Source organism: Gallinula chloropus (assembly GCF_964237585.1).
Source record: "Gallinula chloropus genome assembly, chromosome: 5".
NCBI classification, from domain to species: Eukaryota; Metazoa; Chordata; class Aves; order Gruiformes; family Rallidae; genus Gallinula; species Gallinula chloropus.
In genome coordinates, this window is record NC_140090.1 from 23,436,791 (window position 1) to 23,453,500 (window position 16,710).

A 16,710-nucleotide genomic window follows, 5' to 3' on the forward strand; every position below is an offset into this window, starting at 1 on the left:
AACCGAAGCATTAGCTTCTTCCTTGTTTTGAAATCTGACTAGAAAGTTTGTTGGTGTTTTCCAGGCAGCCCAAAGAACTCTACTATATGTTATCTCACCTTTCAGAGTGTATTTCTCAACATGGAGTTACAAACAACAGGGTGTTTATGCTACTCACTTCCAGCGAGAGGAAAACACGCTGAACATCACTGGGAACATCTGAAGAAATTGATCATTAGAGAACACCTTTGGGTGTCACAGGAAAGGGTTGGTGTAACCGAGCAGTGAGACAGAGCCTTCCTCTTCAGAGTGGGCAAACAATGCGGACTTTTTTTCCCTCTGATTCATTTTCTCAGTTTATTCTGAAAGGCAATTTATTTTGTTTGCTACTACAGCAAAGAGGGGCTCCTCCTCTCTTTGCTCATCTCCTTTTTCTCCTCATTAGAATCCTACACATAGGACATGGATGCAATTTCCCATTTTAAGCCAAACAAAGGAGTAGGCTTTTAAAAATAATTTTGGTTCTAAAATGCACCAAGTCCAGTGATTTATCAGGATTTTTTGCCTTGTGTAATGGTTTGGAACAACAGACTCAGCTAAAGGGGGGGAAACATTATTTACGTACCAAGCCAATACTCGCTCGCAGCGAAACAAGGGCAGGAACTTCTTGGGCAGTGGAAAGAAAACCAAAAAAACCAACAAAAAAGACATTGCCTTTTGCTTTAGAGGCAGTGAAACACCCACCCAGCCCTGGGGACACCTGGGATTAGATGGAGATGCAATAGCTCCTGCCTGGCAGGCAGAGCTCATGGTGGGCAGGGAGGGAGCCCTGGTTACCTGTGGGTCTGCTCCTCTGAAGGTACCTGCATGGCTGCATACTTGTGCCTGGAGCTCATCTGCACAGCCCAGCACGGACACACCTCCCTTCACTGCAGAGTGCCGTCCGTAAGGTACAGGGCAGTATCACCAGGCCCACTCCCTGCCCTACTTTTAATGCCTGTTGTCAGAGGTTCCTGGGGGCAGTACTCCTGTCCTCACTTCTCACCATTTTGTACCTTTCATGCTTGTTACCATTTCCTGTGCAGCTTAAGCTGCTGCCTCCTTACCTATGGATTAAAAACAACGTGTATAACTGCATGGTGAAGTCACACCACTTTCTTGGGTAAATACACATTCCCAGATTAAATCCTAAGTAGTTTATTTAAAAATATAAGAACCTTCTCTTGCCTCCCTCCTCTTAACCCAGCAGTGAAGAGGGAAAAAAGTGTTTGGACCAACATACACCGTCATTACAGATGTGGCAAGAGAAGAGGGAGAAAGGCTTTGAGCAAAGTTTAAAGTAACTACACAAATTGGACCAAGTTTCCCTGTCTTGTTAAGCTACGGACAGCCAGGTAATTAGATGATGACTAACCCACACCTAGCAGGTTAGAAACTTTTTGAAGCTAGTTTGCACTGTGCACAATTAAGAAGCCACCAGCATACACCCACGGCAGGGGTTGTGCACGGCCCCCCATACTGGGGATTTGGGATGTCCTTCCAGGACTACATCCATGTTTTGTAATGCCTTGGACCAGAAGATGTGATTTCATAAGCTTCTCCCATCTATTTTACCTGAAGACAAGATGCACAGTGTGGCCTTTCCTGGCTACTAACTTCTTGAAGTTAAAATTTCTCAACAAGCCTGAACACAGCCACAGAGGAAGCAATGTGCCAAATGAGGAACTGCCACACTAAATGTCTAAGCACGTTCAGGAGCTCATCGCACAGCTAGAAAAAATACTTTGAAGAGGAGGAAAGCGAAGAACAGTAAAGGTCATGATCTTAAGCTCCATGAAGAAAGTCATATTAAATCCTAAAAGATCAGAAGACCTACTACTAAAGAATACAAAGCTTCGAAAATCCAAATTATAAAGTAGCACTGGTGTCATCTGGACCCACCCTACACAGTATTATAGAAGATAATACACGGGTTAAATCAATCCTACCTGTGCTGCAGTCGATGTGGTGGTTAAAAATAAACACAAAGCCGGCTGAAAGCCGATCCCGCGCTCCCTGCTCTGCAATGTAAATGAGCGCAGTCCAAATTAGTTCTCTACTGAGGGAAGCAACAGGCGGCACATAAATGCAAACAACCTTCATTAGACACATTGTCATGAGTGTATTAATCATGTCAAGAAGCATCGCTGAAGTTTCCTTCAGTGCAATTTAACATACCTTACTTTATTAGGATGCACTTAATTTCACTATGTTTTCTCCTCATTATCATTTATGATGACCAATTAAAATGTTTGTGTCTGTCTCCAAGCAAATTACTTCTGTAATTCCGGTAGCTGAAATCACGGCTCATCCAACACTTCTGCCACCTCCTTCCGGCAGCGTAACATTCCTCTGCCCGGCCCCTGTCAGCTTTTTGAAGAGGAAAAGCTGACTTGGGTTGGAGAGTTGGGTATAACCCGGGTCTTCTGATGGTGCAGACAGACAGAGGAGCGTGCTGGTTCCCCCGCAGCCCCATTACACGGCCTTGCTGGCTTTGCCCTTCAGCATGCCCAGCCCAACTCTATAGGCAGGAAAAGGACGTAGAGGCCTGGGCATTACTCTCAGTCGGGGCTCAGTTGTGTTCAGTTTAACTTTCATTTCCTTTGGCCGACACATGCATAAATGCAAGTGCACAGCAACTTTGCACCCCCTCCTCCCCAAGCCCCTGTCCCTGAGCTCTGTAAGGAGCTCAGTGCTGACTTAACAGGCAATGCCACGCCACACATCACATTCCCAACAGCCAGAAAGCAGCCCAAAACATTTTTAACATCCTAACCATCAGGCGTGAGGGTGCGATCTTTTCTCAGCCCCTCAGGACCAACCTGTGAGCAGCTCACCTGGCCGCAGCCATTATTTCCTGGGCTCACCAAGCTGGTTACGGGCTCCTGCGCCCACAGACTGCCTCGGGCTCCCAGAACTAACCGTGCCAGGCCGACTCCTCAGGCACTGCCGGAACCTGACCCTCGACTGCTGAGCAACACAGTCTGGCTTATTTTCTGAGGAGCCACGTGTGTCCGTGTTTCCCTAATGCTGGCTTGACATCACTGCCAGGATTTCCAGAAAAACACTGGCAATTGTAAGGGTGAAGAAATAAGTCTGAAGACAGCACTGCCTTTTAGAACAAGTATAATTTCATTAAAATAGGAACATAACTTAAAGATAGATTTTATTCTCTTCGATGATTTACTCATGCAAACTGCACAGAGAAGAAAACAGTACAGTTTGTGAAACATGTCAAATGTAAAGACCCCAAATGCTAAGTACAGAAGTAGTGTGACATACGTCTCAAAACGGAATCCATGGTAGTACGACTAATTACTTTTCTCTATTTGCTGACACAGATTTTAATGGTTCTTTTTCCAGCCCCACTGTTAAATTCATTAACTGTTTACACATCTCCTATACACTTATGTAGACTTAATTTACAAGCGCGACGGTTTTGTTATAAAAAAAACTCCACTGATATAAATATGATTTAAAAGCCTGTGTGTTTAGGAGAGCAAATTATAGTATAATCAATGAGGCCTTAGCTAGTCCACCAAAACTACAATGACAAGTGACTGTATAGCTTTCTTGCAGAATTCACATTTTGTGCCTTTGCAACTCGTTTCCTTCTCCCCAGAGGTCCACTATATTTCACCATCCTGGAAACACTCAAGAACGGCTACAGCTCTTTACTGTGAAATTGGGAAAGTAAGACACATGAGGTTGTCAACTCAACTTTCTTACTTTTATAATACAAAATATTTAGAATCCCTATTATTTTCATGCTTAAAGCCCTGCAATGATACATATGACTTAGATACTTCTTTGTCCAGTTTTCATTACGTACGGTTGTATATATACTGTAGAAATCATGATTTTCCAGCGGATCAATTACATTTTTAGATTTAAAAATCAAATAGAAACTTGATGGCACTGACACTTAAAAACACATAGTATAGTGTGGAGAAGGAAGAGCAAATGAACTACACAACTCATTATAAATGCATTAAACCTTTGTTATATACATAATGGAATCCTGCTTTACTGCCAGTTGCTACTATGCATCTGTTTTTGCTATTATGCAAAGTTCTCCGACCTGAAAGCACACATCTACTTTTTTTTTTTTAAACAACTTAATCTATTGTAAAATATTGTACTGTATTTTGAACATGAGTACAGAATCAAAATAGATAATGGCACATTTAAAAAACTCAATATCCCACAGATGACTGGATAATGAGAAAGAGTGTACCTACAATCATCTCATCAGAAACAAACTACATCATGGAATGTTAGTTATCCAAGTTCGCACAGTAAATAACATTTTAAAACTGCAGTCACCTATCAGCCAGCATCACATTGAAGGCATCTTTAAACATTCAAGCAAAAGACTGCTGGCATTAACTACGGAACCATTCTCACGCACACACCACACACACCACGTTATAAGTACATTGTTTCCAAGATACGGTAGATACTGATTTTTCCCAGCCCCCCCCTCACAAGAAAGGTATCAAAATTTTTGCTACTAAAAGATGACAGTGCTTACACAAGAATTAAGTACAAGTTAGCTTGCAAATACAAGACAATGACAAAAAAAAAAAAGTCTTGAGTTGTCTGAAGAAGGATTTTAGGCTTTTCTGGCATCCAAAACCATGAGTAAACTCCTTAGTCTGCGACTCAAAAATCCACAAAATATCAACCTACTTTGGAATACTAAGTATCCCATATTTGATAACCCTGTATTTTACAATATGCTTACTGGTTTCAGCCTAGCAACAAAGGGTGGTTATAGATATCTGTTTCGACTGGAGAAATAAAGCTCTCCTCCCCCACCCCCAAGAATGAAAGTGTTGGAGGGGGGGGAAAACCCCAAACCACCTAACATCAATTTAAAATTTTTAAAAAATAATAAAAATCAAATCTTATTTAGTAATGATCCTCACCTAGGATAGGTATGTGCATAACAGTACTGTATCTCATATACTGTACTGGCCCTATTAAACAAATCAAAAACCCCGACAGTTAAAATGCCAACCAAAACGCTATACATAAAACAACCCAAAAGTTTTTCTCCCAATGTTCTTCCTCTCATAATGTGCAAAACAACAAAAAGGCAAAAAGACTAAAAGCAAATTAATTGTTACTGTCTTTTCTCTTGCCTAGTGCTTTATGACCTTGCTAACGTTACAAAGTCAATAGGGACTATGCAGAACTTTGGTATAAAAATGTCACATAACATTACTATCACAGTCTTGGGATTGACCTTTAGTAATTCACCCCAATGTTTGTTGAAATACCAAATTAAAAATGAAATAAACCACATTGTACTGTACACACACTTTACACATTAAGCACAAAAAACAACTAGTAAAACTAATACTTAAAAAAAAAAATAGTCTTTTGCAAAGAGACTAGAACAGGTGTTCTGTCTCCTCTTCACCTGCCAATCGTTAAAGCCAAATTTAAGTTGGATTTTTAAAAATGAATAATTTTTAAGCTACAATTTCTCCTAGGTGGAGACTGGTCTTTTGTTGATTTCCCTTTAAAGTCACGTATGTGTATCTAAGAAACTGATGCAACTCAAGTTTCTAATCAACTTCCTGAAGGCTGCGACTGGGAGGGAGGCGCCAGGACGATCTGGGAAAGCACGGGCTCTGTGCTCTGGTCCGCCATCTGGGTGAGAACGGAGGTGGCCACCGCTTCTGCCTTGGAAGTTGAGCTGACGCCGTTGGAAGTGCTGACAGAACTGTGCTGAATAGCTTCCGTGTGTGGACTGCCTGGCACTGATATGTCTTCCGAGCTGTCATCTTTATCTGCAGCTGAAGAAGGGAAAAGTCATTACTGTTCTTTCCTCCCCCCCGGAATGCACAGCACCACGTCCCAAGTAACAGCAACCATCCCCATAATAATGAACATTCATGGCGTAACGCAGCACAAATTGCTAAGCAATCTCATTCCACTTTTTAAAGAAAATACTACTTTGTAAGGAATAGACTGCAGTATGGAATATTCTGGAAACAAGAACATTTTCACATCTTCAACATCTTAATTAAAATGCTCCAACTTCTCACCCAGTAAATCAGCTGGTGGGTACCACGCCCAGTTCTAGTGATGAACGCTCACGCCAATAAGCAGCATTCACACATTAAAAATGCCACTGGATCTCCTAGTGCTTTAGGAATTGGCCCTAGATTTTTAACCTATGCCATTTACTGAGCTTACTTAATAATCAAGTGAGAACAACTGTGTTCAGCAACACTTGCTATCATGAACTGGTATCTGCACCCCTATATTAAATGGACAGTACTTGCACAAGTTTTCAATGCACATTCTTTTAATGGAGAGAAGTTCAGTAACTTCTTTAGTGTACATATGCCTCAAATTTAAATTGTTAAAAGTGATTTTAAAAACATCTTCAAGAATATTTCAGGTGCTCCCCACAGAACTGCAGTGAAGCAGCCACACAGCTGCATCATTTTTCCTTACAACAGAGGGCAAACAGATTAAAAAAATAATTCACGTTGTGCAAAACTAGAATTTAAAATGCCTGTCTTGCACTGACATCCTAGTCATGCTAAAGTCATCCTTTTTTGGCCAAGGCATCATGCAAACAGTGTTAAGCAAAAGGCTGAGTTAAAGACTAAAGAACCATTTTTTCACTTACCACTAAGAGTAAGAACACCTAATTTAATTTAAAGACTTTTTCACTAGTGTTAGTGTTTTTGAGTATTTTTCAGAGGAGTTTTATACACTGACTTAGACCCAGTCAACAGATGGAATTCTGGAAGCCCCTTTTAACATGCTGCTGACTTGTACCACCTAGTACAGGAAGCTACACACATGCATAGCCAGAAGCAGCACGAGCTGCGGCTTGTGACCCAGCAGTGGAAGAAAGAGTCATTTTCTCTAGACGAGCCATCGCAATCCCTTTCCAGTTCTGCTTGAGACTGACCAAAGTCAAAAGTTACCCAGGGGAAAAGAAGGACTGGGAAGAGATGACACTACCACTGAAAGAGCAAAACCACCATGGTGTCATAGCTTCACTTCCATCTAGGCAAACAGCAGCAACTGAAAGGAACACTAAGCATGAAAAAACAATGACAAAATGCAGTTTATGATGTACTGATGTTTATACGACATACTAGCTGTAAGAAAATGTACTAAATTAGCAAGTCAAGTCCCCAACATAAAGATCTCTGAAGCATCCCCATGCATACTAAGAACACAATGCTCTTCTAGGCCTGGAAACAGTTCTGTTAGCAACCACTTTGGGAAAAGGGTGGTAAGGTGAAAAAGGATGGGTAAGCAAACAAAACTGCTGCATTTCCTCCTAAGAAATACTGTCTACATGATCAAGGTAACATTTTCTTTTGCACTTCTGCTACAAGAATTGGGACATAATCCTTTGAAAGTATCACAGTGTCCTTATCCATGAGGCCAACACTGTACTGTGCTTTTTCAAAAACATCTTTCAAGCACTAATGGCAACAGACAGACAGTACTGAACTAGGTCTGCTGACAGTTACCACAAATCCTCAGGTCCCATGGTAACTGTACACAGCAAGAGGAAGGAAATTAAAATACTTCTGAAAGATGTCTGTCATCCTTATTAGGAGTTGCCCATTCCAGAACAGAAAGAACACAGATGAGCACCCATTCAGTTAACACTTATTCAACAGGATTTCGTCTTTGCTACATCTCTGTCAAGATCTCATGTAAAAACAAGGAAGAAGGGACACATACCAACTTTGTTAAAAACAGAAATGCTAGGGCCACTTCCTGAAAGATAAGCAATTACTAATTATGAGAGCAGCGTGTTCCTCCCCTCAGACAGAATGAAATGGCAGCAAGCGGGATGACATACATGGAACATTCTCCCCACTGTAACACCTGCTCCTCCGCTTCAGAGCTGCTGATACTCTCCTATGCATCTCAATCTACCTATTACGCTTTTTTTGCTGATCCCCGATACCTTGGTTGACCAAATCCTTCTTATTTTCAAGAAAAAAAAGTTAATTTTAAAAGGTACAAGCCAGAGATAGAGAGGAAGTAGTTTAGAGCATTATCTTTCAGACAGAGAAGGAAGGTGTTCCTTTGTGAAGAGACACAGAACATGTATGTTGTTAAAAGAAATGTCTGCAATAGTATCGCAGCAGTGAAGAACGTGAAAAACACTTGGATTTCTGACTCTGAAGGCCCTGGGAAAACCCTACATGCAATGGAAGAAATATTTACGTGAATGTTTATGGTGACCAATGTACAGTATAAGCTTTCACATCACCAAGCAGATGAACACACACACTGGGCTGAAGAGCACCCCATTCAGGTATTTTCAGATGCCGGAGCTTAGAGGGGAAGCTTACAGCAGCCCGGTGATTATGTAAGATACAGACCTAACACTAGATTATGGGAATAAACTTGACAGGAAGCATAAAGCCTTGCAACTCCCATTGTGTAAATCTAGAATTCCTGCTGGTCCCCTGATAACCACCAGTACAAAGCCTCATGGTAATGCTCTGCCCAGAAACACTCATTCCCAACACTGGCCCTTGTGACCACCCCTGGCACTCACCAAAGGACTATCGCCTGCCCAACAAAGGCTGTAGGCATGTCCTGGTTTGAGTGGTTCAAGTGGTCCCAGGTCTGAAACCAGTGAGTCACCTTCTACCACTTCCATAAAACTAACTAGAGAAAGAACACAACAAACCTCTACAGGTTTGTAAAGGGATTTTCTGCAGTCTCTATTTATCTTCTTTTATACTCACATTTGTACATAAGTTGTTGAATATTACAAAAAAATATGAAAGACCCAAAACACCATTTCTTTTTTAAGCTCTCATTTTCACAACACATTTCTTCTTACAAGCGCTCACCTCTTCCCTGCCCAAGTCCAGAAAAAACCTAGGAAAATACAGGCGTGTGCAGATGACTTTTAGAAATAATGTGTATAGAAGAACTAAATTGAAAAATTTAGATTTTTCTTATACATGGCACTTATTTTTCTTCCCCTAAAGATGCATTCAGAGCCAATAGCATCCTTTTTTGGGAAGCATAATTTAAACTGGCTAAAAACTTAAAAACAGCAACAGGATCCATACAGATTCACGCTGCCTAAAAGCAGAGTAACCATTTTTCAAGTTTCTCTGTCCCAATGACAGCCTCTTCTGAAGTGGGGACAGGACTTTTTAAATAAGGAAAATATGATACCAAGAACAAGCTTAATATAAAGGGGTATCTGGTCTGTCATTCTTTTCACTTGGCCTCAAACAAAAACACGCTTGGGAAATTCAAAAGACCTTAAGAGGTATGTGAAAGTCCCAAAAGTACACTGAAAAGCACTAGATTATTTGTGCCTATTTAAGTGCATCTGTCATACATGAAATGCCATTAAATTGTGTACTTAGCTGTTAAAACATGGTGTGCATGGTGTAAACCAGCACTGTCTCAGCAGTGCACAATACTCAGCACCGCGGGAGCTCTGTAATCTCGTGTCTTCAATTTCTTCCACAGAGACAGACTGTTAAACCACTCAATGTTTTTGAAGCAATTCAACTTAGATTACGAGATGAACATAGTATGTTTATTTAAAAACACTTTCTATGAACATAGCAACTGAAACCATTTTTTCCCTCTCCAGTTGTATGGTGGGTATGTCACTCAGCCAATGTGCCTTCCTAACATCATTCACACAGAGATAACGTGACCAAATCCCTTCTGTGGGATGGCATTACAACGAGCATTCATGTTGAACTTTGACTTTCACGAGACTTTAAGAAACTAGGTGAGCTTCCCCTTCCAGTCCCCTTGTTTACTATTATTGTTTTTCTAAAACATAAGCTTTCCCTGCTGATCAGTACGTTAGCAGTTCTTAGCCATTTTGCTTCCTTTAGTAAATCAGGAACATCATAGTCTTTTTCCGGTGGCAGAAAAGAAGGATTACTGAACAGGCCGTTCGTTAATTCTTCAACAAAGAAATCCTTAGCCTGTAATTAGCTTGTCGGTTTAAGACTCATGTTTAAGTATTTTTCGTACCAGTTCAGGGACATGCATCCTCAAAACATTGAAATTCAAGAAACCTACGGTCTTTTTGAATTCTTTTTAAAAAAACCTTATGCATGCATAATGTTATCCCCTAGTAGCTTCCGTATGAAATTATGTTGTTCTGTCAGATGGGAGCCATAATGGCCTCATCCCTGCAGCAATCATTGTTAATATAAATCCCAAACATATTTCTATACCCTTCCAATTTACTCCAAGATGCTATTTTCTGTCTTGTCAAAATGACTGGAGATCAAAGGACCAAGATTTATAAGCTCAAAACTGACAAAAATCAGTATTCTAAATATATGTGGCAATAGAGAGTTGCTAAATCTCCTGAATCTTTTAAATTAAAAAATATTGCCCATTCTGATGAAATTGCTTACAATGACTACAAGTAAAGATGGTGGCCATTAAGTTTTATCGCAAGCACCTGAGGATCTGTTTGCATGCAATACAAAATGTTCCTTTATTCTCCTGAATTACTGACACTGGCAAATTAAAATGAAGTGGCTACATATGGCAGAAACAATCTTCACATTTACAAATATCCTGAAATATCACTAAATCATAAAAACGAAAGCTGTGGGTTATATATTATGAATGTTGCCTAATGCATTCCCAGCTCAGTTATTTGTAACAAATTTGTGTACAATGGACAAAATTGGCCATTTATTCTGCAGCAGCAGCAGCAGCTGGTTCTGGCACTGTGTATCATAGCCAAAAATGAAGTTACAAGTCAGGAAAGCATAATTAACCTTTAAAATGCTGGAAGGATGAAAATCAAATGTGCACCTTGAAGTAAAAATATGCATTAGAAAACAAATGCTACTGAAGCCCTGGGTATTCCCTTCAGTATTAGAACTGCTTTTTAAAATACACTGTTTATAGAAAAGTAGTCACTTAATGTGGAAATCAAAACAATCTATAAGACATCGTACAGTAGGAGTCATGAACCTGCATCTGATTATTTTAACAGCTTGACTGATCCTGGATGTTATGGTAAATGAGGACAGCTGTTATATTACCTCTACTGAAACCTCATTACGATGAAGGAAAAAACCCACAAGGACCTTGTGCTGCACCAGACTAAGGAAAGTATAAAAAATGCTTTACCCTGTGCTCTTAATAGTTGAATTATATTTTCCGAAGCGGGTGTAGTAACCGATAGTCCTTAAATGCTAATTATCATATGCATTTATTAAACCAACATAAAACCTTCAATGTTATGCAACACTTCAACTGGAAGGACTTAGAAATATATTTCTAAGTATCACATATTCATTCCTGTCTTCCAATAACCTTCAAGAATTTTTTTGAAAAATCCTTAATGTAATATTAGAAGTGCATTTCTCAATTTTAATGTTCACTCAGTTCACTTTGGCAGTATTTCATTGATGCAGCCTAAGGCTATAGGTAATGGAACATTACTCACTATGATAGCCAGATTTCTTCTGCATGGCGGTTACAGGGCAATCTTTATGAGCCAGAAGAAGCTGTTTCAGCTGTGCCACTTCATTTCTCAGCAGGGTGACTTCATTCTAAAGGAGAAGAAAGTTATGTACTTTACCAGGCTCAAACTACACACATTTTGAAGGTGGGTATTAAGTTTTATAGGATTTGCAGTTGTACCTTCAGGGGCAGATAAAATACAAGAAGTTTCCACTTGGTATATGTTGCAAAAACGTATATGTTTCTTTTATCTCAGAATACTTAAATATTAGCTGAAACTCAGCTAAATTTATTTTATGATTTTCTTGAACTAGGAAATGCTTTTTTGGAAGATACAATATATGTTTTTCAGTACACAGATGCAGAATCTACATATAGTCCTAAGCACGTGATTCAGCTACTGTAAGACTCTTCTGCAAGGTTTTGCAATGAATTCTAATCAGAGTAAACCTACATTTAACTACCCACATTTTAACAGATGCCACAGCCAACATTAAAAAAAAAAAACTGTAAAAGAAAAAAAGTCAGCCAATGCAGAATGCTTTTTGGTGACTATATTTGTACATGGCCTTTGAAAATCTCATGTAATGGAAAATAATTTAGTAAATGTTGATTTCCATAGTGATTTTCTCTTTGGCAACCGTGCCTAAACATGTTGTATGAAGGAATAATTGATCATAATGACAAAATGCTGAAACGGCAGCTGATGTCACCAAGCGGAGTGTAAGCTGGCGATGGCACTTGCAGAATCCAGTGACTGGGTTCATTTCCAGGCTGTGCCACTACTGGGTGACCTTGAGCAAGGTCATTTTGCTTCTTTGTCCTTTGGTATCCCCATTTGTAAAATGTAGGACTGTGACACTTACCTTCCCTGTAATGCAGCCTGGGACCTACAGATGAGAAGCGCTACAGAAGTAACAATCCAACTTAAGGACTGTATGGCATTTTGATAGATCTGTTTTCACTTAAAACACTAGAAAAATGTTTATGTAACTACAGAATTAAGTTCTGTGATGCCCTTGTCTTGCTACAATATATGCTTTTCAAGGGTTAATTTCTTTTAAACATAGATCCTTTCAATTGAAGTTAGTCAGACTGAGGGCTGTGGCACATCAGCTTAAAATACCACACAAGAGACACAAGTGTTTGGTGAATTTATGCATTGGAGAGCAAATTAAAGAAAAAAATAAACAAAGAAAAAAAATTGGATTGCAAATAAAATTATGCAGGGAAAAATATGAGAAAGTCAATTTAGTCACTTGCAAGCCAGAAATAAGACAACGCAGTCAGAGATGAATTACAACTTAAAGGATTCCAAAATATGGAAAACAATTTTTAACAGAATTTATTAGGTTTAATTACAGTAAATAACATAATTTGTAAATACTGTAATTAAAATACCAGACTTCTTTTAAAAGAAAAGCTTCTCTGTGTACTCTCTTTCCATTTAGGAGAGAAAAAAGTCAAGCCTTTGTACTTGTAAAATCTTCTTAAACTATTAAGAACTACTTTTCTATTCAGTCATTTATTGTGCCAAATATCCCTTTCAGAAACTTTATATTTAAAACAAAAACAAGAGCTGAAACAAAGCCAAAATCTGACTTCATGGACGTTTCTAATGAAAGAAAAATGTGATTGCAAACACACACACACAAAAAAAAGAGGAAGGCCGAAAACAACCGAAAATCCCACAAAATCTCTACCAGCTGGCATTACATGTCCCAAAATCTCTGGCTGTTAAAGAAATCACACTATTTCTGCTTCTAGCACTCAGCTCCCTTCGTTTCACCAAGTCATTTACTGAGGAGCTACAAATCTGGATGCCAAGCAGGCAGCTGCACAGAACTGACATAGTTGGAGGGGGAGAAAGCGCTGATTTAGTTTTTGAGGCATGTTTTTGATAACCAACATAAGCAGAAACATCCAACAATATGAAACCTACTTCTGATAGTTTAAAGGAACCTCGACAAAATGAAATTTTCAGAAATTTTATACTTTCCACATTTTAATTTATACACAAACAGCACACAGAAATACGAAGTCACTGTTTACCGCTGTAAATAAAACTAATGTTTACAAAAAGTTTTGGGAGGGCAGTTTATAGATTGTTGGGTATATTACAGACACTAAGAATTTTGCTAAAAGGAATAGAAGAAGGAAATCCCTTATCTTACATCAAAGGAGATTTGAAAAAATGGAAGAGCATTCCTACACTAAGCAGGCGAGGTATGCTGACTGACCATGCAGTTGGCCTTGTTAGTAACGTGACCACTGTTCGCCAACGCGGTGCACAAATTACTCCTGAAAGCAGAACAGAGTGCATTTGCTAGACACACAGAATGTCACAGAAGTGGCAATCCAGGTTGTCATTTACATATTGCCAGTAGAACCACTTCTGACTGGTAATAAAGGAGGGGTTGTTAGAACCTGTCCCTATACAGGTTGTGGTTTTCTTATCATGTACATGACAGCAGCAAGTCTTACAATCTCACTCAAAATATTTTAACACATGGTGGTCTTTATGGTAAAGAGGCTAATAAGAAGAGACACAAAGAAAGATTTTGAGTTTTCATCCTGGAAAGGTCCTCCTCATTAACAAGGTATCAAATCAAGTGTAGGCATCACCATTTCTTTAAGCACGAAATACATCTCACATGCCATCTTTGAGAATTTTTATGTTTCCACATGTCAGAACGTGCTAAGATTAGAAAGCAGGTTTCTGGAGGAAAGAATATCTATTTTTACCTGCACTCCATTTTTCAAAAGATACTTTGCCTTCTATATTCTTCCAAAGGTACACCACCCAGCATACAGTATGGTCTTCGGCATCTCCCTATTTCTCCCTGGATCCAAAACATGTATGTAACAGTGGGCCCAAATTAACCCTTACTCAGCAGAGTGTGGGACAGTATTTGTGAGATATTACTTACCAAAACTATCATCAGAGACAGGTAGATGTGACTTACAGGGACAGAGGACTATCCATAGCAGAGTTAAACACAGCCCTTCTATTTCTTTCCAGGTAATTCCAATGAGATAGTGCTGTGTGGATGAGGACCTTTATTTACGGGCATGCTTTTCACAATACAGCCTTCCTAAAGCAGCTTCTGCAGCATTAGTACAAACTGCCTCTGTTTGCTCATCCTTTAAAACCTGTAGTGACCTCGTGAGGGAGACAGGCCATTCTTCTACCGATACTTTGCCCTCTGAGATTATTACACCAACAGGGACCCAATCGAGACCATATAATGAACTCTGGCATCCGATCCTACAATGTGATTGCGTGGCTGCCGGGGACACACTGTCAATACTTCCTTAACACTTTATAGAGCGTGCCATACCCTGCAGTATTGTACAAGGCACAGGGGCAACACAATGCCATACATAAAATTTAAGATTAATGAAAAAAGTAGTAATATTAGTAGAAACATTAGTAGAAAACACACCCCAAAACAATCAAATAGTAAATAAAGTTTAAGAGTTTGGAAGCATGCAATAAACCTTACATAGCAGAGCCTGTAATACTGACAGCCAACCCAGTCTAAATATGTTCCTGGCCTGACGTTAAGACGGAAATTTTCTCTTAAGCAAAAATTTCATAAACAACGCTTAAAAAGGAAGGTATTTTTAAAAGAAGAAAGTAGCCAGAAGTTAATCTACAGAAAGCCAAAAACTATGGAACAAAAGTTTTCACGGGTAGATAAGTCACCACGGGTAGATGAGGTACTTAAGAGATATGGTTTAGATTAGGACAGGAACGATTGGACTCGATCTTAAAGGTCTTTTCCAACCTAGTCATTCTGTGAAAATATACATCAAAGTAAACCTCTTAACGATCTGTATGCACAGTTAGAGCTTCAGTCTCAAAACCAACCACCTGTGACATCAGAAGCTTTGACATCAACATTACAAGAAAGCTAACTGTGTTGAAAGAAGTCAGAATTGTTACACAGAGCAATACAACGTGGTCATTTTGGCATTAACCTACTTTTGGAAACGTGACATCTCAGTAAATGCAGCTGAGCCGGTCATTTAAATATGAAACAAAATATGAACTACTAAACCCTAACACTCAGTCTATAAAACTGTACTAAGGCAAAACTCCAAACTTATTAAATTTACTATTAAATATAAAGTAAGTAATCATGGGTCATTACTGCCCACTATGCTGATCAGCTGTGTTAGCCCGTCAAATGAAGAATTATTATGGAAATATAGGATTGATTAATGTTTTCACATAAAGCACAGTTTAATTATTTCTCTGACATTCAATTTGCTTTACAAGTCATTCTGTTCTTCACAGTTAACGGTTTTGCTTTTGGCAGACTGTAAGAAAATTCTTTTTCTTGAATTCACTATTAACTGAGTTAACTCTTGGAAATCTGGAAATCTTTTGGTTACGGTACTTACATTGTATTTGGTTATAAAAATTGGTATCTGTAAGTTAAAGGCGGTTCACATAATACTAAAAAATTACTTTCACTAAAAAACTCGAAATGCAGTCAATCTTTTTTGTTCCTTTGTTTTCCTTCTTGCAGATCTACCTTCACCTAGGTTAGTTAAGCTATGATGATACAAACCGTTTTGCGATTAATGGATTTACATTGAGAGCTGTGATTGCATTAAAGGAACACGTCAAAAGACTGAAAAGGTACAGTAAGATCATTTGCAAGAAATTTATCTAATGCTGGTGCACACTGCTGGGATGCTTGCAACACACGGAACTTATTTCTTATTGTGGGCTTAGGTAGGAATTTCTTATGTTTGACAGCCAGGGATGGTGAGTATTTTTAATCACATGAACATGAAGATTACTGATACAACATAATTTTGATTACATAATAAAAAGTAATCTCAACATGCTGCACGTTCCTGTTGGTCAAGCTGGGATGTTTCATTTATCAAACAGCATGAAAGAGTAGTTTTAACAGCAAGGAAAGGACCTGTGAATTTGACCTAGTGAATAGCTCCAATGAAAGAACAAGTGGTGAAACCTTAACTGCAGTTTTTACCATTTTTATTTTCTGTGATTCTTAAAATAAAGCTTTTGGATTTTTTATCTTGAAACACCACTTTGTGCCAATTCTCAGGTCCTGATGGAAAACATTAAGAAAGTATGCTTTAACATTTCAAAGTAATTTAAAGAAAAGAGTAATACAGGGAAACAGTGTGTCTACATGACCACTTCCCAACAGCTGACGACCTTGAATGAGG

General features: G+C 39.0%; 1 protein-coding gene across 2 annotated transcripts in view; it reads right to left on the reverse strand.

Annotated features, from left to right (window-relative positions):
* Positions 1-5,598: 5,598 nt before the first annotated feature.
* The window catches only part of ATF2 (activating transcription factor 2), a gene marked incomplete at both ends in the record, with an annotated part of 35,943 nt that continues 24,831 nt past the window's right edge, over positions 5,599-16,710 (reverse strand). For both annotated transcript variants that reach the window (XM_084264741.1, XM_084264740.1), the window contains 2 exons: positions 5,599-5,825; positions 11,480-11,585. In XM_084264741.1, coding sequence (XP_084120867.1) covers positions 5,599-5,825; positions 11,480-11,585 — 333 coding nt within the window. The remainder of the gene's footprint in view (positions 5,826-11,479; positions 11,586-16,710) is intronic.